The sequence below is a fragment of the Rhinolophus sinicus genome, chromosome 12, assembly GCF_057876585.1.
Source record: "Rhinolophus sinicus isolate RSI-liver-muscle chromosome 12, RSI-T2T, whole genome shotgun sequence".
NCBI lineage: Eukaryota > Metazoa > Chordata > Mammalia > Chiroptera > Rhinolophidae > Rhinolophus > Rhinolophus sinicus.
In genome coordinates, this window is record NC_142512.1 from 14,599,569 (window position 1) to 14,621,870 (window position 22,302).

The 22,302-nt window shown below is 42.3% G+C and overlaps 2 protein-coding genes across 2 annotated transcripts in view; one reads left to right on the forward strand and one right to left on the reverse strand.

The window, feature by feature from the left end:
* Window positions 1–895: 895 nt before the first annotated feature.
* Window positions 896–4,574, forward strand: LOC148756471 (lysozyme-like protein 6). The gene is made up of 4 exons (XM_088788985.1): window positions 896–1,305; window positions 2,209–2,367; window positions 3,289–3,367; window positions 4,505–4,574. The coding sequence occupies exons 1-4, from the start codon at window positions 1,167–1,169 to the stop codon at window positions 4,572–4,574; spliced, it is 447 nt and encodes a 148-aa protein (XP_088645111.1). The 5' UTR covers window positions 896–1,166.
* Window positions 4,575–5,533: 959 nt separating this feature from the next.
* LOC109439833 (leucine-rich repeat-containing protein 37B-like) overlaps window positions 5,534–22,302 on the reverse strand; it is a 34,319-nt gene continuing 17,550 nt past the window's right edge. The window contains exons 6-13 of the mRNA XM_088788981.1: window positions 21,880–21,951; window positions 21,111–21,185; window positions 15,501–15,619; window positions 13,494–13,647; window positions 11,852–12,140; window positions 11,352–11,456; window positions 7,342–7,391; window positions 5,534–5,579 (exon numbers count right to left, since the gene is read on the reverse strand). Of these exons, the coding sequence (XP_088645107.1) occupies window positions 5,534–5,579; window positions 7,342–7,391; window positions 11,352–11,456; window positions 11,852–12,140; window positions 13,494–13,647; window positions 15,501–15,619; window positions 21,111–21,185; window positions 21,880–21,951 (910 nt within the window). The remainder of the gene's footprint in view (window positions 5,580–7,341; window positions 7,392–11,351; window positions 11,457–11,851; window positions 12,141–13,493; window positions 13,648–15,500; window positions 15,620–21,110; window positions 21,186–21,879; window positions 21,952–22,302) is intronic.

Genomic DNA, 22,302 nt, shown 5'->3' on the forward strand with positions numbered 1-22,302 from the left:
GAAAAGGAGGGGCAGAAAGAACAACCAGAGCTCTCTACCCTTTCCCACCCAGTGGTCTTCATCACAGTTGTCACCTATCCTTCCAGGCCCATCTGCCATTTCTGCCTGAAGCTGCATCAGGCCTCAAGACAGGGCCGATTTGCGTGGTCAAGACCAGAGCATTTCCAGGAGGGTGATGACGTCACAGAACTGGGGTTCCAGAAGGCGGGGGAGTGCGGTGGCCCAGCACTCCCGCCTTCTTTAGAATTGGAGAACCGTGACCTGGGTGAGGCTAGAGTATATGTATTTCATGAGGAAAAGGAGGTTCCCACCCAAACAACTTAGTTCTACAGATTCTCTCAAATTCCTGGGCCAGCTACAACCTGGGGGCGGAGAGGAATAGGAGAAAGATAAGCTTTGCAAGGGGAGGTAGCGATGCACTGTATTCCCCCAAGGGGACCCCAAAGGGCACAGCATGGACAGAGATGGAGCTCCCTGCTTCCCAAGGCTCAGTGACACCTGTCCGAAGGAACCTACTGAGTCAGGGCAGCGTAAGGATGCATGAGACATACTTATACTAAAAGGGGTTTGTTGTTTATCTGAAATGCTAATGTAACTGGTCATCCTATAATTTTAGTTGCAGAATCTGGTTACTCTAGGGTGGGAGAGAGACACAAAAGAAAGGTTACAAGCTCAGGCTAGTATGGAGAGAGTCTTAGGAGACATAAGATCTGTGAGGAAACAAGGCCATCTTGTCCAAGCAGAAGCTTCTTGCCTGATTCATGAAGCTGGTGGATAAGGAACCGAGGCATTTGCCCCGAGGAATAATACCTTAAGGAGAAAGACACACACACACACACACACACACACACACACACACACACACACACACACGGTAACGCACTCTTTGATTTCATGGCATTGACTATTTTGAAGAATATAGGACAGTTATTTTATGGAGGTTGTTTCTGTCTGGCTTTGTCTGACGTTCCCTCAGGATTAGACACAGGTCATGCATCCCTGGCCAGAATACTACATAATAAATGAGAAGAAAGAGACTGGAAACAGCCAGGTGGGGAGCAGCGAGTGACCGATGACATTCGGCTGCTTTCTCCAGATTCCTCAGCAGGAAGTCTGTGACACCCAGAGAACCGTGGGCTCTAGGCTACACCTTGTCCCCTCCAAGGATGAGAAGGGCGCTACTCATCTCCTTGGTCGCCTGCCTCGTTACCATTCATCAGGCCAGGCTCATTGACCGCTGTGACCTGGCCAAGCTGCTGCACCAGGAGGACATGGACGGCTTTGAGGGGTACTCCCTGAGTGACTGTGAGTGCCATTTCCCCACCACCCTCATCTCCTCCTCTCCTGGTCATGCCCTACGTGACCATCTTTCTTTCTGTCTTTTGTCTTTCAAACAAATAAAAAAACCAGCCCTCTCCAAGAACCTTTCTCAGCATCCTATATTCATTTAACAGTTAATAAGTGAGCAATTATTATGTACCAGGAACCGTTTCAGTCTTGGGGATATAAACAAAGCCACTTCACTTATAGTGTCACCTTCTCCAGCACAGATAAGCAATACACGAAAAGAAAAATACAGGAATATTTTTATCACCTGGTGGTGATAACTGCTAAGCAGAAGAATAAAGCAGGGGGGAGTGGTAGGCGACGCTGTTCTACAAGGGGAAGTCAAGGAAAGCCTCTCTGAGGAGGTGACATTGAGCGGCGCTGAATGAAGTAAAGGACCTGATCATCCAAATGTCTAGGGGAAGAGCATTCCAGGCAGAGGGAACAGCCAGTGCAAAGGCTTCGTCCTACTCCGTGGGCGGGATCTCTCCCTTTGGAGCAGGACTTGTGCACCCCTGTTTTACAACGCTTTCTCCTTGGATCTTGCTTTTTTTAGGTCCACATCTTCATTCTTATACTATAGGCCCCTGAGGACAGTATCTACGTTTGACCCAGCTAAATATCCCTCACTGGGCTTTGCACAGTTCCTGGTATACAGTAGGTGATTATTAAGTGCCAGAAGCATGGAGGGACAGATGGACAGATGAATGGTCAGACTGATGAGCAGCTGGATGGACTGCAGGTTGGGAGAAGGAGCCAAGGGGCGTTTCTAGCCCACGAGCCCATGTAGCCCCTTAGGCCTGGTCCTTCCTTTGGATTCCTCACCTGCCTTTCTCCTCCATCTCCCTCGGCTTCTAAACACCCTCCTCTCCCCGCTCTAAGGGCTGTGCTTGGCATTTGTGGAAAGCAACTTCAACATATCGAAGGTCAATGAAAACGCAGACGGCAGCTTTGACTACGGCATATTCCAGATCAACAGCCACTACTGGTGCACCGATCACCAGAGTCACTCGGAAAACATTTGCCACCTGGAGTGTCAAGGTCTGGCCAGGGCCTGGGGGGGTGGGGGGGTAAGGGGGGAGGAGGGGGGCAGGTGAGAGAGGAGCAGGCTCCACTCTCAGAGCCTCTCTTCCCACTCACAGCCTGGGAACGCCCCCAGAGGGATGGCTCAAGGAATCAGGGACTTACTTCACTGAGCAGAGGCTTTGACTAGTGGCCCTAGTGCGGGTCCGTTAGGAGATTCTGCAGTGTCCTCGAGCAGGATGCAGAACGGCTCTGCTCAGACAGCAGCCGACGATAATTGAGAGCTTATTCTATTCTAAGCAGGTTCCAGGCATAGCTCATTCATCCAACTTGCCATGTAGGAGAAACTCTTAGGATCCCCACTTTACACGTGAGCAAACTGAGGCTCGTAGAACCAGTGCTGAATGCCAGATTCTGGTCCTGGAGGCTCGGCTCTAACCACTGAGTGGTACTGTCTTTGGCTAACGGTCTGACCAGGCCCAGTGCAAACTCCCCCCTCAGAGCTCCCCATGCAGGAGGCTGCACAGGCCCCGGACTCCGCCCCTCACCCCCTCGTGCGAGCGCACTCTGATTAATGCCCCTGGCTCTGCACCTCATTAGGCAGGACTTGCCCTCGTCTCTGTGCTGCCTATTTTGCCATTTCCTTTCCCTAGAAACTCCCGAGCAGTGGGTGAAGCACCACCTACTCTGGCCAGGAACTGCGGGAGTGAACAGGACCAAGGCTCAGGCGTCTTGCCCCTCCTGCCCCCGCCCTTGGGCACCCCTGACCTCCAGCAGCCATGCAAGGGACGTCTACATGGGCCTGTGGGCGCGAGGCTTTGCCTAATGTGGAAGTATTCAGCCCCTGTGTGGCACCTGCCTGGGCAGGGAGAGCCAGTGTCCCCCAGTCTTTGGGACTGTCCTCTGTGCTCTCATAGGTAGTCTCTTTCTCCTTTTCAGAACTGCTGAGACCCGATCTTCTCTCAACCATCCACTGTGCAAGAAAGATTGTGTCTGGAACTGGGGGCATGAAAAACTGGTGAGGAAGACACTGTGGGACTAAGTTAGTGGGCAGAGCCCCAAGATTGAGTGATGACAGAGAAAGGGACAGTGGGCAAGGACGAGACCCTTTCTGCAGTCGAGGAAAGTGCGGGAGACTGACAGGGCTTGGAACTGTGAGTTAGAAGACCCTGGGTCGGGTTCTTTCTCTGATGTTATATTAAACAAAACTTTTTTGGTTGCACTAATAAAACAACTTGTGCAGCTGAGGGAGAGGTATTCTGAGAGGACAGCGTCTGGCTGAGCCCACAAAAGGTACAGCTGGGCCTCGGGAAGAGAATGGAAGCTGGGCGGGAACTTGACAGCAAGCTTTCCCAGGCAGGATTCGGTTTCTCTTGGTGCATTTGCTTCACTAGTCCCTCTGCAGACCAGCTTTCTCTGATCCACTGTCCGCAAGACAGACTATGGCTGCCCACGTTTCTGCTCTAACATCCTAAGCAACCATGGAAACTGGCTAAGCTCAGTCCCAACTAAGTGCCTGGGACAGAGATCTGATTGGTTCTGCTCTGACCTCCGTGTTCCCTCTTGGTTCCATCACTTGTAGTCATGGGAGCAATTAAAACAATACAATCATGGCTGCCATGGGGTCCTCTTTCCATAATTGGAAGCAACAATTCTTATAAAAAGTGTGTTGCTCATCATCTGGGCAGACACCCCCAAAGCTGTCAGCTTTGTTGGGATGGTTACTTAACTTTTTGAGCTTCAAAGCGGACATATAAATAATACAAATGGCTGCCTCTGCACATGACTGTGAGGATGGAAGGAGTTAAGTGTCTTGCATACTCTAAAAACACCATGCGAAAGAAAAGACATAATGACTATTAGGTTTGGTGGAAGAGTCCATAATTGTACCTGGGAGATATGGTGTCAGCCCTTCAGAGGGAGATAAGGATTTGAAAATGTGGAAACACACTGAATGGGGGAAGAGGGCAACCCCATAGATAAGGGAAATTTAAAGTAAGCATCAGAGGGGCCACAGGAAGACAGATGAGAGAACTAGGAATGAAGTGCATTGCTGGGCTAGCTCTGCGTGGAAGATTCACTAAGAGCTGGGTCCCGTGTGTGCAAAAGCAGCTACTAAGTGGGAAGCAAGAACCAGTCTTTTTTTCTCCCACAGGGCAGCATGGAGGATGCACTGTTCAGGCAGGCCACCGTCCTACTGGATGACAGGATGTCACCTGGGATGAGGCAGGGTGCAGGCCTGCTGTGAGGCATTTCAAAACTCCTCTCCTCCCTCGGAATTCTTTGTTTCCTTTTCTTCTTGCCTCCACTTCGTGTTAATTTCTTCCCTTCCCATTGACAAATAAAACTGACCAGAGCCTCGGGACTTAATGGTTTTCTGGGGATTCCTCCTTGTTCCCATCCAGGTCCAGGCTCCTGGTTCCTGACTGTCATTTGCAAACCAAGAGGACCACAATGAAGATGATTCTATATTTTTGAAATTATTACGACATTCTTTGTGCAAAGAATGTGCTAATTTATTCATTATTAATTCCACATATACCTGGGATGCCAAAAACATGTATACACATGATTTGTGTTCATCTTTGGTTATCGGTACATATTGAGTATTCCAATTTTAGTATACTTTTTTCCTTTCTTGAACGTGCACACATTTTTTTGGCAGCCCCAAAGACCTGATGGGAGGGGTCGGAAGTGAATGGTCCTCGATGGGCAGGAGGTCAAGTATGTTGGACATAACTGGTACTTGGCGAACCGGGGAGAGAACGCCAGAATCAGTGGTTATTTGACTTAGTAACCGACACCCCTTGGGGATGATGTGTCCTCCAGTTCTGACAGTTCTGGGGAAACGAGGGAGAGAAGCCCCTCTTCATCCTTCTTTGCTCCCACTGCCTCTGGCAGAACTATTGGCTACCACAGGGATTCTAACTTCAGCCCTGCTTTTCTTGCCAATGACCCTTGTTATTTGTATATAAATACTTAGCTACTTACATCTTAATTACTTATCATGTGAGCAGAGTTGGTTATGGATGTATTTTAATACAAGAAAAACAAGTATTTGACCAGCAATGCTGAGAAGCCAATATTACAAAACAAAATGTGCAGGTGGACTGAGGCAGGACAGGTTTCATGCTGTGGTGTTGTCATGAGCTGTCTCACTTTCCTCACCTGGCTCCTCACTAGTCTATTCACCAACCGGATTCTTCCCTATGATGACTTCGCGGAGCTCCCTGGGGTGAGAAGAAGAACGTCAGGGCTTTTACTAGTGAAAGGCACATTTAAACTATTCATTATTTCCTCATTTTAGATAAGAATTCTAAATTGTCCCCAATCATTTACCCTTTATCCTCACGGAGAGTCTCATCCTCATCAGAAGAATCTTGGTCTCGTAGTTTCTGTGCCATATTTTTTAGGCGTGTGGCATTGAGAGGTGTATACATATCCCGAAGCCAAAGTGGCTGCCTTCTGCCCAAAGAGCTCTTCTAGAAAACAGACAGGGAAACATCAATGCTGCACCTCCCCTGCTTTCTCCTGCCCCGCACTTTATCCTCCTCAAATTTACCTGACTCTTCTCGTCCGATGGGCATTTCTTATACAGCAGAAACGGAAAGAAGCCCCTTGGAGGAAAACACACACCACAATTACTCATTCATGCCACTTCCCACGTCTCTGCAACACACAGCTCTGGACTGATTAGGACCAAACAGGTACCTCGGCCCATAATCACAACGAGCAAAATCACCACAGACCTGGGACCTTGAAGTCACTCCATGTGAGCTGCACTTCCCCAAGTTCTGTGTGTCTGTCCACAATGGCCCACAATGTCTCTGGGGAGACTTGTATGTGGCTCAGCATGGAGTCTGGGCAGGATTTTCTGCCCCCTCAGTTTCTTGGTCCTGGCCAAGAAGCTACCCTTGTGCAGTGGAAAGAAATGTACCACAGTCCTGGGCAGAAGCACTTAACTCTCCCCAGAAGCATTTTACTTCAGTCCCCTATGGACTCAGTCACATGTATCATTTGCTGGGGGTGGGGGAGAGGGTGCTTATGTTTTCCTAGCTGCTGTATCCTATGAGTCAAATCACACCATAAATGCCTGAGTCGGACTAGCCAAGTTCTCCAGCTTGCGGATTTCCTACTGCTGGCTGTCACTGATGAGTGAGGGAGTCGTGAAATCAGTTTAAAGGTCATGACCAGCACTAAAACCTGAAATATTCTTTTCGGATACACACAGAATAGAAAGAAAATGAGAGTGCATAATAAGCGTGTCTTAGAAACTAGTTATGTCTTATGGTATGTGTGCACTGAGTTGTGACATAAAAGCTACCTCACAGCCCAAGCTCAGTATAATCAACACAGAAGTCCCCACTGGAAAGGAACCATTTCTTTCTGACACTCACTAGCCGTGTGACCATGGGGCAAGAGCTTTTCCTTTTCTCCTTCTCCATTTCCTTTTTATAAAAGGAAGAGACAAACTACTGTCCAAGGCCTCTCCCAATTACAATTCTATGAGGTTGGAATAAAGGGAATAGAGAGTGGGGGTGTGAAAACCAGTAGGATGAGAAGGGTAGTTCTCTTGCTACTTGACAGAAAGGACCCATCTATTCTCCCTTCCATCAGCCTTGAAAGAGATGAGCCCTGTGACCCCACGACCATGTGGCCTTCCCTACCCCTTACAGAGCCTCCGAGAAGGTCTCTGGCCTGGCCTCACGCCTTCCACCAGCAGCAATAGGTACAACCCAAACCCCGCACCCCCCTCTGCACCCTCTGTCCTTAAAGGGCTAGTACAGCACAGGCATCTGTGCCAGTCTCATTCTAGTCAGCTTTGGCTAAGGAGCGAATGTGGCTGAATCCAGGAAAGCATTAGGGTAAAGAAGTACTCTTCCTGACTTTGGTGGTTTCCTCACTGTAAAAGGAGGAGATTGAAATAGACGAGTTCTAAGTTCTCCTCCGGTTCTAAAACTCTACTTTAAAAATCGCCAGACTATTATTTACCTTGAGCTTCCTTCTTTACCTTCCTCTGATGTTCTTCTACGAGAATGAATCTGTTTTGGAAGAAAATATGATCATGATTATCCATCACTATGGCCACTGTCTCTATTCATTCCTTTTGATTTTAAGTCTTATCTACCCAGGGAGGTGACAACTTTTGCTTTTCTTTTCTTGAGGACAGGCGTTCTGTCCTGTTTACTCGTCCTTGGACTCGTCCACAGTACCTCACTTAGGATCTTGCGTGCAGCTGGCAATGCATGTTATTGACTGTATTAGCTAACACTCAACAGGCAATTCCTAATAACTCTTAGAAGTAGGAAAGAAAATAAAAGTATCTACCGGACACCTAAACGGCAGTGTTGTTTTACAGTCAAGAATAACAGAAGGATGCGTGTTATTACTGCTCCTGCTCATCATTGTGGAGGGTCCTAATCAATTTAATGAGAAAAATGAAGCACTGGAAAGGAAGAAACAAAACGTATTTGCATATGAAATGATGGACAACCTAAAAAGCCCAAGTGAATCAACTAATCTTTTATTGGAAGTAATATGAGAATTGATGGCTAGATACAAAATCAGGAGATCAACATGCAAACCTCAATAGCTTTGCTACATACTGTGAATAACTGACTAAAAAGTGGAAGAAGGACCCGCTTATAATATCAAGAAAAAACGCATAAAGTACCTAGGAATAAATTTAACAAAAACTGTGTAAGACCTATGTGATGAAAACATTAAAACTCTACTGAAGGACAGACAGGAAGAAGAAATGAACACATGACATGAGATACCATATTCCTAGAATGTTGTAGAGATGTCAATTCTCCTGAAATTAACTGACAAATTAAATGCAATCCTATTGAAATCCCAAGATGGTTTTTTAACAAAAGTGGTCAGCTGACATTTGGTAGAGAAAATATGAAGAATAGCTATGAAGTGTATGAAAAAGAAGATCAAAGAGCAGGAGCTTACCTTACCCGATATCAAAATAAGCTATAGAGCAACGGGAATGACACAGTGTCATACTGGTACTGGTACAGGTACAGGAAAAGATAACTGGATCAACAGAATCGAGTCCAGATAAAGACAGTATTTTACATCAGTGAAGAAAGAACGAGCCATTTAATGAAAGATTTTAAAACAATTGGATCTTCATGGAGTGAAACAAAGTTGGATACCTGAGCCACACTTAAAAAAAATACAACAAATTCTAGATGTATTAAAAAATATGAAAAACTAACAAATGTTATAAAAGTCCTAGAAGACAATATCCGAGACTATTTTCAAGGTACGAAGTGACAAAGGCCTCACTAACAAAACCCACACCCCATAAGCCACGAGAAGAGGACAGACTGTAAACAAATACACATCCACTCTTCACAGCCCATCCCTCTTCTGCCCTGATTGTCTTCTTCCTGTTGATTTACAAAACTCTGTTTAATATGAAATACATTAATCCTTTCGGTGGATTTCACTGAATTTCAATGTTTCAAATATTGCCCAGTGTTTTTGTCTGTACGGAGACAGAGCAGTGGAGTGAGAGGCACAGGCTTTGCTCTCACGCGAAACTGGGTTCTGCTTTTGGTTTTGCCCCTGGGGCCTTAAGGACACCAGTCCTTCATCTATGAAAGAGGGTGGTAATATCGTCCCCATGTGGGCATCGAATCAGACAGTATGTGGAAAACTTCATCCTATGCTTGGCCTAAATGATGCCAAGTTTGCTGATGGGGTCCCAGACAAGGGGGCAAATCTCTCACAGGGCTCTGCCTGTGGGATCAGGCGCAGAAAGCTCTTACTCACCACTGATTATAAAAATGCTGCTGCTATTTTCTTCTAATACTTTTATGGGTTCTTTTTGTTTACATTCACATAGATATGTTTGCTTAAAGTGAGAAATAGAGATCTGCTGTTATTTTTCCCTCAAATACTTAGACAGCTGTTCTATTACCATGTATTCATTTTCCTCCGCTGAATAGAAGATTAAAAGGTGACATCTCAGAAGTCTTAGGAAAACATGGGTCTGTCTATTGCTGGGCTTTGTGCTACTTCAAATACATATTAGGTTGCATGACTCCTCAGTATGGAATTGACAGACAGACTCATCTCTCTCCCATTGAAACCATTACTGTCCACTAGAGGAAAACACTGCAGGTCCCTGTCTTCCAAAAGCTTGTCATGTAAGTGACAAGTGAAAATAATGAAACCATATAAATAACACAAATGTAAGATTAAACTACTTAGAAATTATAAACAGTACAGGAGTTAATAGAAATTCCAGAAAACCAAAGGCCATGTGCCACCTGGAGATGGAGAGGGTGTGGTCTGGTCAATGGCCAATGACTCTCTTCCCAGAGGCCTGCACAAGCTGACCCATGGGAGTCCCCAGCCTCCTAGGTTGAGAAATCAGACTGTCCTCACCGAGAGAGGACTCCCTTCTTCCTACTGAGGTAGTGTCACCTTAAGTGTCACCTTAACAGTAACACAGCAGTGATCAAAACACAGAATGCCAGATTGTGACTTGACAATCTTAAGTTCAACTGTTCCACAGACAGCATCTGTCTACACGACCGGGGAGTTACATTGCGTAGAGGTAGGCCACCGTGGCACACTAAAGCACAATCGGAAGGCTGCTTGGCGAGAACAGAGTTAGAACAATAGGAATCTAATGAATCCAGCATTCAATGGAAAGGACTGAGGCGGCCAGATCCATCCATTTCCCCGAGAGGCACAGCCTGGCTAGTGGGGCTGACCCTCCACGTCTGCTGCCTGAGGTGCCATCTCCACTCTAGGGCAGTGCTAGGATGGGCACGGCCCGTCTTGGTCTCTTCTTCACCTTTTCTGTGCTGTCACCACTGACCTAGCCTCCTGCGGACAGACACGCTGCTCTTTAGCAGTTAATACCTCCAGTCAGGTTGTACTCACGTCTGACAGACCAGGAAGTCATCTGGTCCTCACACACCTCTGCTCTGCTCCAAATGTGTGTTGACCTTGGTGTTTCTCTCTTGGGGAACTGCCTTCTCAAAAACTGTTTACCATATTTCTAAGTTCTCGGGTGGGAAATGCCTCCCTATTTCTCCTACAAACTGGTGACAGACCTCACAGAACGACCAGGATCAGGAGGCTTGTAGTATTTAGAGAAGGCTGATGAGGAAAGACGAATTGCCTTGATTTTTGAGAGATTCATAGGACATCCACAGGCAGAGCAAAATAAGGGAATTCGAGACGGGTCAAGGCACAGACAAAAGGAGGAATGGCTAGGTTATGGTGAGGGGCTGCGCTGGCTGGAGTGCAGGGCTGCCAGGACAGTGTAACAGGGAAATACGGGAAATGAGGTTGGGTTGTCAGGTACAGTCAAGACTGTCAGCTTATTAATTCACTCTTTTCAACGTTAGCACCTGCCTGTTGGGAAAATAAACCATTATGTAACTGAAGCTCCAGGACCCGGCGACTATAAAGACGACATGCTTTAGAGCAGCCTGATGCAGATTTAGGCTGCAGTGTGGACTGAACATATTTATACAATGCCTTGCACACTGGAGACGAAACCTGCTAAGTAAACCTCCTGCATCGACAAGATCACACTTTTTATCTTTCAGCCATGTCCTTTCTCCCAGGGTGACATGGCTCCATGAGGATGGAGATTATACATCTCTCCTCATTTCAGCCAAGGAAACATATCAGTGGTAGAAAGAGAGGGATTGGTGAGTACATCACATTGACATCATTTTGAGTTGAAGAAATTTTGCTAACATGTCAACTCTGGCTTATTATATTTCACTTCTCAATATAGCCTCATGGCTTGTTATCAGGGTTGCAATTCCACAGAGATCTCTGGGAGTGGAGCTCCTCCAAAAATTCCCGGGATATAATTTGCAATAAAAAAACAGAGCACATCTCACTTCTCATGACTGAATAGGAATATGAAGCAGTAGCAGGTGAGATTTCAGTTTGGGGTTATGAATGTATTATAAAGACAGAATATATTTCGGAAACCTGAAATTACTGTTGCTTACCTCAATGAGACAGAAAATTATGATAAAAATCATCACTATGACAGTCACAGATATTGCTAAGATCACTTTGCTGTGATAGCTGTATCCTGGAACTTCTTTTGTCCGCTAGAAAAGTAGAGAACAATTTTGTTAAAACAAAGAGATGGAAAGGATGAAAACTAACCATTCTCAAGCCTGTTCTAAAGAATCGCTACCCTTAAACGACTCCTCTGTATAATAGCTTATACGTTCCTAAGGAAGATACCCAATCTAATGGGTCACATAATCTTAACATTAGCATTTTCTTCGACAATTTTTTTATCTTGCGTGTTAGGTCCTCGTCTCGTCTACCCTAGGAACAGTGGTACCATTCTCTAAAGGAGCAAAGTGGGAGATCGCTGTCTTAGCCTAAGTTACGTGGCCAAGACAAGCTACGGACTAGGCGCTCCTGGCGTTTGTGCTGGGCGCTTTTGTGGCATGTCCTAAAAGTCCAGGCTCCCTGTTTCGGGAGCTGTCCTCACCTCTCGTGCCTTCTGCCCTTTCTGTTCACTCTGGGCTTCTGTGCTCTCGCTGATGTAGTTCTCATTTTTCCATCGATCCGTATCCCACTCTGCCTTGGACACCTTTACTTCCTGCTGTTCGCTGAGAAGCTTCATCAGGAGGCCTGTTCTGGAGATGAGCCTGGCACAGGGCAGCTGCACGCTGGCCTCAGAGCAGTCCATTTTCAAAGTCCGGATGACATGAGCAATGAGCTTCCTCACATCATTGTTGGGGATGAGGGACTGTAGCTGCTGGTTCAGCTGACTTTCATATTGATCCCCCGGGGATGACAACAATGGGGACGTGAAACCTGTGGAGTTGGAGAGTAAGTCAGTGGCCACAGAGGGGTGTTCCCCTTGTGCTTCACGGGTTTGTTTAACTGTTGGCAGGAAGTTGTCTGCAGTAACAGCCGAATCTGCCGTGGAAACATCCTCACGGGCAGGGGTTTCAGGGGTAGTTTTTTCTGGCTCAGTAGCCTTTCGTGTCGAAATATTTTCTTGAAAAGGAATTTGTGCAGTACTCTTTTCTTTAGAAGTGTCCAAAAGAGAAACTGATTCTGGAAGACGATTTTCCTGAGATGTCAATTCTCCTGAAGATGAAAAAGCCTCTCGTGCAGGGGAATTTATGAGGCTCCTCACTGCCGATATCAGAGGTCTCTTTGCAAGCATCAGGGTTTTGAGAGAATCTTCCTTTCTGAACTTTTGACTCCTTTTGGCCTTGTCTTTTTCGTGCATCACATGAGAACGACTTTTATGAAAGAGATATTTCTTTCTGAAATGTGAGGTTGGCTTAGAAGCCTTCATATTCCCAATTAGAGCATTTGCCTCATCTAAAATGAAAGCAGTATCGCTTAAGTCTTTTGATTTTTTAACCTCAGATAGAGATTTTGGAGCAGTGGGGGCCGAAGGCCTACCCAGCAAATATTTTTTCAGGCTAGAAGAAACTGCTGCCTCCTGTTCCTGTCTGAAGGAAGGCTCTATATTGAAGGAGTTTTCCACTAATTTCCCAGGCCTGTGTACCATGTGCAGCTGTCCCAGCTCCCTTTGGGGTGGTCTCCGGAGTCTCCTAACTTTGACAGTGTTCTCCACAATAGGCGGGGCATTCTGTTTCCTGTGGATGCTCTGATGGGCCATTTCTTTGAAGTGCCTTTTCCGGATGCCCTTAGGGCCCTTGAAGACCCTACTCACTCTCAGCAGCCTTTTCTGGACAGGCTGAATCTTTGCTAGGCTGTAGCCCTGTGGCTGGTCAGTTTGCAATTCCTTCTCAAAGATTTGGCGTTTCAGTTTCGGACCTAAAAGGTTGGAATGTATAAGCATGGCAGCTTTTTCTTTCTTTTTAAACTCAACAATTTTTTCTTTAATTTCTGCATGTAAAAAATTTTTCAGAGAATTGAGTTTCCTCAATTTATTTTTGTAAGTTGCGTCGTTGGATTCAGGCTTAAGGGAAGGGTTCCTTGCGTTGTTTGTCAAATGACTCAGGGGCATAGCTCCATCTTCTGTATTTAAAAAAAGGAGTTTAATGAGTGGTAATAATCTTGATTGTACATCTGTTAGATTTCCCTTGGCGAAATAAGGCAATATATAATTGAGTGCACTAATAGCATCGTTTTCATCACTAAAGTCTAGTTGGTCGTCCATGAAGGCTGACAAATCAATGCCGTTTTTGTCTGAGGATGGCTTCTCTGGCTCAATAGTCAGCACAGTGCTTGTTTTCTTCTTCCGGGCTTGTAACACCTTCACGAACGATCCTTCTGCATTCCCTACAGATACTTCTTCATCTGTCAAACAAGAAAAGACCGCTTTTGATAGTGAAAGACTGATGGGACAGCTTTCTGTCCACCCACAGCCATACATCCCAGTTAAATAAATTAGGAATCAGCAAGCATTTGAGTGCCATTTAGAGAGGAAAATATAAACCCAAACTTAAACCCATAATTGGCAACACAACAAAAGGAGGAATAGGTATCTATTGAAAAAGTGGCTATCTACTCAGAACATTCCATAGCATGAAATACAGTAACTGTACTTAGAATGATTCTGTTGGTCCCCAAGGGCCAATGGCCCGGTACTCAAGAAAAGCCATGGCTGGAAGACCCCACCCAGTTAGACACTCTGCAGATGTCCTGTGACTCCTCACATTCATATACCCCAGCCTGTCCTGCCTCAGATGCAGAGGGAGCATGAGGCCTCCTTTCTCCACCTCTTCAGTGTGCTCGTGTTCTTGTCACCATCACACGTGACCATGACCACACCCACTGCTAACACTTCCCCATCTGGACATGCCCTTCTGTACTTACCCCGGGTTCCTTTGCTCGGACCCTGCTCCCACATACCTCTACCCCCATAACAGAAGGCTGAATACAGAAAAAGCACTATGTCTACCCTCACTCTTTGCTTAAATCTGGGTCAGGCATCTAGGATGTAGGTTATGAGGTTTGCCAGGTTGTATGCCAATGTGGAATGTTCAATAAATCTACGGATTAATACTTGAGGTCCTAAAATGCAGAAGGAAAAAAGTAACCTTCGTTGGGTGCCCACTTTTATTTCATTTCATTTCTTATATTTTCAGCTTTACTTGGGGAACCATCCAAAGCTGCTGACTGTGAGAAGGTCAAGTGTACCATTGCACAGTTGGGTTTCGGTTCTAGAATTAAAAGTATTGTTGGTGCTGGTGAGGGTCAGAGGAGGAAGTAAGGGTGGTGAGGGTCAGAGGAGAAAGGAGGAGCATGGCTTTGCAGAGAGCCCCAAACTGGAAGCAAGAGCCCGGGCACTACTAGACTATAGCACTTAACACTTCTGGTCTCGTTTTACTCACCTGTAAAGGAGATTAAAATGCCTGTTCTGCCCACCTCTGGGGGAGAAGGGAGTAATGTAATTGGTAAAAAATTATTTTGATCAATAAGCGGCACTGTCTTTATATCAGTAGCAAAGTGTTATTATTTAACGTGTCCCCCAGATCACGGGCAGAGACTGGTATTCAGGCTATCTGGGTATGAAAGCACATTTTGAAAGTTATCAAGTAGGTGCCAATAAACCTAATGCATAGAAAAATACTTAAAAGCACCCAAGTGTTTTATGGATAGAAAATTTTGAGTAAGTTGAGGGTTTGGCCATCTAAGAATACACGAGCCCTCTCGTCCATTAGAAGGGCTGCCTGGCAGCTTCTGGTGATGGAAGCAGAAACTCTCAAGTGTCAAATAAAACAGCATCACTTGTACTTTTTTTTAGAAAATTGCAAAAACAAACAAAATAAATAAAGTGTATCTATACCTGTCCCATAAGGCAAAGAGCAGTTGAGACCTAATGCATATAAAAATCGCTTTGTAATCTGTGAGGCGCTCTATGAATAAATTCTCATCTGGAGGTAAAGCAGCAAGCAGAGAGCAGGACACACAATATGTGGCCATTAGTGTTAGTTCCCTCCCCCTTCCCATTCTTTTCCCTTGTTCCTTAATCTGACTGTTAACAAGGGATGCGTTTTAGGCATTTACGGAGTTGAACTCTGCCTGAATTAATATAAAAGATACAGTTACATTATTAGTTTAAAAGTTTATCATAGATTAAAAATAGAAAATTAAAACATAAGTAAAATAAAAATTCTAAAAAGTCTCCTCAGGCAATTCAGACTCACCACAATGTGTGATGTCTGTCAGACATTCAGTGTCACAATGCAGTTTTACTGTCTTACAGACGACCTCAATATCACTTTTAAATTGGCAGAGACAGCAGGTCGTACGACTGGGTAAGATCCTATAAATGGAAACACAGAGAATTAAATTAGTGGCAAAGGAGTTACTTGGGTAGGTAGGAGCGTAGGTCAAGGTTACCACAGGCTGTGCAGAAAGGAGCCCTTGGGGCTTACGGCCTGGACAGTTGCGTAGGGGCCAGTTGGCCATTTGCTGCTCTTGAACATTGTAAATAAATAGAGAGGACAGGGGTATCCAGCAGAAGGATGGCAGTGGGTATGGTATGCCTGCGATAAAGTGATAGGGATTAGAATTGGGTGTAACTGGTCCGTGGTTTGATTCAGAAGTATCTCCTCCCATTCCAAAAGTCTCACTTTGGGTTGAGAGCACACAGGAAGAGGGAAGACTTCCAAGAAGCTTCTGATAACAGAGCTTCAAAATATGAAGGAAAAGTGAGAATGACAAGAAGAAATAAACACATCTGGATTTTTCAATATCCTTCTTTCAATAATTGATAGAACAAGTAGGTAGAAAATCAGTAAGGACATAGGAGTCTTGAACAACACTATCAACTTGCCTGACCTACTTGACATTTATAGAACACTCCACACGAAATCAGCAAAAGGCACATTGTTTTTTCAAGTGGACACATAACATTTTCCAAAATAGACCATATTCTTGCTTATCATGAGAATTTATTGGCTATAAAATGAGTTTCAATAAATTTAAAAGGGTATTAGTCATTCAATATATGTTCTCTGACCACAGGGGAATGAAATTAGAAATGAACAGATCCAAAAAAATCTCAAAATGTTTAGAAACTAAAAAACATGTAACCCTACGGGTCAAAGAAGAAATAAAAAAGGAAATTAGAAATTATTTTGAAAACACAAATATCAACATGTGTGATGTTACTAATGCAGTACTCAGCTTCTTCAGCATCTACCTAAAGGAACTAGAAAAATAAGAGCAAATTAATCACAGAGTAAGGAGAAGAAAGGACAAAGTAAAGATTAAAGCAGAAATAAATAACACAAAACAGAAAAAAAGAGAGGTAGAGAAATGACAAAATGGTTCTTAGAGAAGATCAATAAAATTGATCAACCTCCAGCCAGCTTGATCAAGAAAAGGCCCAAATTATCAGAATTAGCAATGAGAGGGGTGACATCGCTATAGAGTCTCCAGATAATAAAAGGACAATAAGGGAATATTATAAAATACTTTGTGCCAATAGATTCAAGATGAAATGGACAAATTTCTTGAAAGATAGAAACTACTACTGTTTACTCAAGAATCAATATGTACCTTAATAGCACTGTTAAAGAAATTGAATGTGTAGTTTAAAATCTTCCCTTCCCACAAAGAAAGCTTCAAGCCCACGTCTTCACTGTGAATTCTGTCAAATATTTAGGGAAGAAATAATGGCAATTCTACACAAACTCTATCAGAAAATTGAAGAGAAGGGACTACTTCCCAAACCATTTGTAAGGCCAATTTTCTCCTTATCAAAACTGGACAAAGGTATTATAAGAAAAGAAAACTATAGACCAAAATCTCTTGTGAACACAGATGCAAAAATTCTAAACAAAATTTTAGAATATAAAATCCAACAATATATAAAAAGATAATACATCGTGACAAAGTGGGGTTTATCTCAGGAATACAAAATTGGTTTAATATTAGAAGATCAATGTTTTTTACCCAAGTTAATAAACTAAAATGGAAAAATCACACAATCATCTCAGGAGATGCAGAATCTAACAAAAATCTAACATCCATTCCTGATTAAAAAAAAAAAAAAAAACGCTTAGCAAACTAGGAATGGAAGGAGACTTCCTCAACTTGATAAATGACTTCTACAAAAATCCTAACAGCATATTTAATCATGAAAGACAAAGTGCTCTCTCTCCAACATCAGGACAAAGGCAAAAGTGTCGGATCTCATTACTTCTATTCAACATTGCTCTGAAGAGTCTAGCCAGTGCAATAGGGTAAGAAAAAGAAATAAAAGGTATTCAGAATGAAAAGCAAAAAGTAAAGCTATCTTTCTGTACAGATAACATGATTATCTATGTAGAAAACATGATGGAATATGCAAAAAGGCTAGTAGAATAAATGAGTTTATCAAGTTGCAAGATACAAGATCAATATGCAAAAAATTAATTTATCTCTAATGCTTCGCAGTGAACAATCAGAAATTTAAATTTAAAAAATACTCTCTACAATAGCAGCAAAAGCATAAAACACTTAGGAATAAGTCTGACAAAAGATATAAAAGATTTGCACACTGCACACTACGAAACTATTGCTGGGAGAAATTAAGGAAGACATAAATAAATGGTGAGACATAATGTATTCATGGATCAGAAGATTCAATATTGATAAGATATCAGTTCTCCCCAAATTGATTTATAGATCAAAATCCCAGTAGGCTTTTCTGTGGAAATTGACCAGCTAATTCTAAAATTCATATGGAAAAGTGAAATTCCTAGAATAACCAAAACACGTTTGAAAAACTAAGCACAAGGTTAGAGGACTAACACTACCTGAGTCATGACTTATGAAGCTACACTTTCGAGGCATTATGATACTGGTGTAAATAAATAAAGATAGACAAATAAATCAAAGAAGCAGAATAGAGAGCCCAGAAGTAGAGAGTTATGGATAACTGATTGTCAAGTTCAAAGGCAGTTCAGTGAGAAAAGATAGTCTTTTCAGCAAATTGTGCTGGAACAATTGGATATCTACATATTAAAAAGTGAACTTCAAATCATATGCACAGATGAAGTCAAATTAATTGAAAGATTAAAATGTAAAACCGAAAACTATAAAAGTTACAGAAGACAACAAAGGAGATAAACTTTATGACCTTGAATTAATTAGGCAAGATTTCTGAGATAAAACACCAAAGCACAATCCATAAAAGATAAAAAGTGGATAAAGTCACATGATTAAAATTAAGAATTTCTGCCCCACAAAAGATACTCTTGAGAGAATACAAAGACAAGCCACAGAATGGGAGCAAATACTTAGCAATTACATATTGGATATAGGACTTGTTTTCAGAATGTATAAAGAACCAAAAACTCAATGAAAATATAGACAAAAAATTCGAAGATATGCAAAAGGCAAATAAGCATATGTAAAGATGTCTGACATCATTAATTATTAGGGAAATGCAAATTAAAGCTACACGGATATACAACTACACACTTATTAAACTATCTAAACTTAAAAAGACTGACCATAGCAAGTGTTGGCAAACATGTGAAGAAAATGGAACGCTCATACACTGCTGGTAGGGAAATAAAATGGTACAACCACTTTGGAAAATAGTTTTTTTAAACATTAAACATACACCTATAGTATGATCCCGCCATTCCACTTTCAGGTATTCACCCAGGAGAAATGGAAATATATGTCCATAAAAAGACTTGTACACAAATATTCATAGCAGCTTTATTTGTAATAGCTAAAAACTGGAAGAATTCAAATATCCATCTATGGTGAATAAATTGGGGCATAGCCACATAGTGGAATACTATTCAGCAATAACAAGAAATGAATTATTGATACACACACAACATGGATGAATCTTAAAATAATTACGCTGAGTGAAACAAACCAGTTAGAAAAGAGTGGACACTATGATTCCATTCATATAAAATCCTAGAAAATGCAAACCAATCTATAGCAACAGAAAGCAAATCAATGGTTGCACAGGGATTGGGGATGGCAGGGAGAGAGGGGAAGAAAGAATTATGGAGACATGAAAAAACTTTTTGAGATGGTGGACATTTTGATTCAATTACACCTCAAAAATCTGTTAAAAAGAAAGGATATAATTGAGACAACTGGTAAAATTCTAATAGCAACTCTTTATTATATAATATTATTGCGTGGGAATTTGATTTCTTCAGCGCATTAATAGTATTGTAGTTATACACAGAAATGGTTTTGAATATCCAGAGAGGGAGCCATCTAGCTGACCATGGAGGGATGCACTTTGGCAGATGCTGTAGGAGGCCGAGGAACATGAGGCTAGAGGAGTGACCAATAGATTTGACAACGTGGTGAAGACAGCCATTTGTAGGCTGACTTGTCAAGAGCAGTTGGAGCATAACCCTTTCCCATACTAATCTCGTGTAATCCCCTCCACTAGCTTTAGCATAATAGCAGATTTCTGATAGCCTGCCATATTGGAGTGGGGATGGCACAATTGAAGGTGCAGTAAGTTCTGTCATAAACTGTCACAATAGGAACCTAGAAAATATATTTTTTAAACTGCAAGGGAAAAAAGAAAAAGAAGCCTGACCCTTACTTTACACCATATATAAAAATTAACTCAAAATGGATCATAAACCTAAAGGTAACTAGATGACTCCAGGAAGCAAACAGGAGAAAATCTGTGTGATTTTGGATTAGACAGTGGATTCTCAGACAACATTTTCTTAGATAAGACACACAAAAAAACCACAAACCATATTAGAATAATATTGCTAAATTGGAGTTCATCAAAATTTAAAAATTAAAACCTTCCAGTCTTCAGAGATACTTTTAATAGAATGAAGAGAAGCCACAACCTGGGAGAAGATATTTACTAAACATATATCTCAGAGAGAGGCCTTATATAAAGCACTCTTAAAACTCAATAATGAGATAAATATTCTATTAAAAATTCATTTGAACAGACACTTCATTGAAAAACACATTTTCACATAAACAGACACTCAACATCATTAGCTATTACGGAAATGCAAATTAAAACCACTATGAGATACAAATACACACTTACTAGAAACTGAAACATAAGGATAGGGGAAAATGTGGAACAATTGCAACTCATATACTGCTGGTGGGAATGCAAGATGGTACAACCACTTTAGAAAACCGTTTAGCAGTTTCTTAAAAAGTTAAATATGCACTTAACATATGATGCAGGAATCCCACCCTTAGGTATTTGACCCCAAAGAAATGAAAACATATGTTCACATGTTTGTGACCAGCATGTGAGTGTTTTTAGCAGCTTTATTCATAATGGCCTAAAAACTAGAAACCACTCAAATATCCATTAACTGGTGAATGCACACACAAACTGATACATTCACACAACCGGGATACTACTCAGCAATAAAAGGGAGTCATCTACGGACAGGTGCAACGACATGGATGAATCGCAAAAGGATCGTACTGAGTGAAAGAAGCCAAACACAAAAGGCTGCACTCTACATGATTTCATTTGTAAGACATTCTGGAAAAGGCAAAACTATAGGGATAAAAATCAGGTTGGTGGTTGCCAAGGGCTGGTGGTGGGAGGAGGGACTGGACTGCAAAGGAACATGAGGGGCTGTTTTGAGGGGACAGAAGTGTTGTAAATCTCCAGTGTGCTGGTGGTGACATAACTATATAGTTTTCAAAGCTCACTGAACTGTACACTTAGAAAGAGTGAGTTTTAGTCAATGAATATTATACTTCAATAAATCTGACTTAAGAAAATAAAACAAACCTGAAAAAAAAAAACCAAGTGAAAGTAAATTTATGAAAAATCAACTTACAGTTTTTCCAGTTGAAGGGACATCATGAGGACGCTCTCAACTGTTGTAAGTGACACTTGTGTCCTCCCCATGTCTCTGAAGGAGAGAATCCAAATGTGCATGACGTGGACCCAAGACAAAAATTCCATACTTAAAAATGTGATTACATCAGTTCTGCTTCTCTGTCAAGCCAGCTCGAGTTTACTTGCTGGCTTGATGATCAGTCCAGAGAGCTCTTATTGAAAAAATTTATTTGCATCATCAAAAAAATACATTAGTGCTGAATAGTACATTCTTTTTTATTTTTTCCCCCCATTATCCTACTATTCATTCTCAATTGCATCCACCTCTCAATTACTCTTTTTAAAATATACCAGGGGTGCCAAAAAAATGTATACACTTGACTTGTATTCATCTTTTGTCATCGGTATATATTGAGTACTACAAATTTAATATAGTTTTTCCTTTCTTAAAATGTGTATACATTGTGAGTGGGCACCCTCTGTATATAACATGCAAGTTACTCCTCTTTGCTTCCTGGGGTAAATGGTGTTTCTACGTGCTCTACACGTCCCATGTCTGTGTGTTCTTCAACACTGCTCCCTCCTCTGCTGGCTGGCCCATGTACATTCTTTCCTAATTATTTTCTGTGTTGATAACTCTTATGCAATAACACAGATAAAATTTAATTTATGACATTTTAGCCAAAATGCAAACTACTTAATCACTGGTGAAAGTAATAAAAGAGCAGAAATCATCTCACAACCCATGCGATTATGGCCATACTTACAAATATCTCAGTGCTGGCAATTCAAAAAGATACGAATCTTCAACAGTTGTCAGAGGATTACGATCAAGAATTCTGAAAAATGCAATGGAATTAAAATTATTTGCGCTTTTCAATACCTGCTATGAAAGTTTATATTCATCTTTTTGGTATGAAAGTTGAAGGTAAAAAACCATTTTCTGTCCTTACCTATAAAATCACCCTTCGAATCTATAAAGCACTATTCCTTTGGTAACTACCCAGTTCTCTAGATGATCAAGTGGAGAGGAGAGAGAAAGAAAAAAAGTGGATAGCAAAGAAAACGTATGCCAAAGAACTTTTCAGATTGAAAACCCTAGAAGTGACCCTGCTGACAGGAAGCTCTTGCTCTATAGGAAATATTATTTCTAGTGTCCTCCTTAATTCAAGGCGCTTTTCTTTCATCTC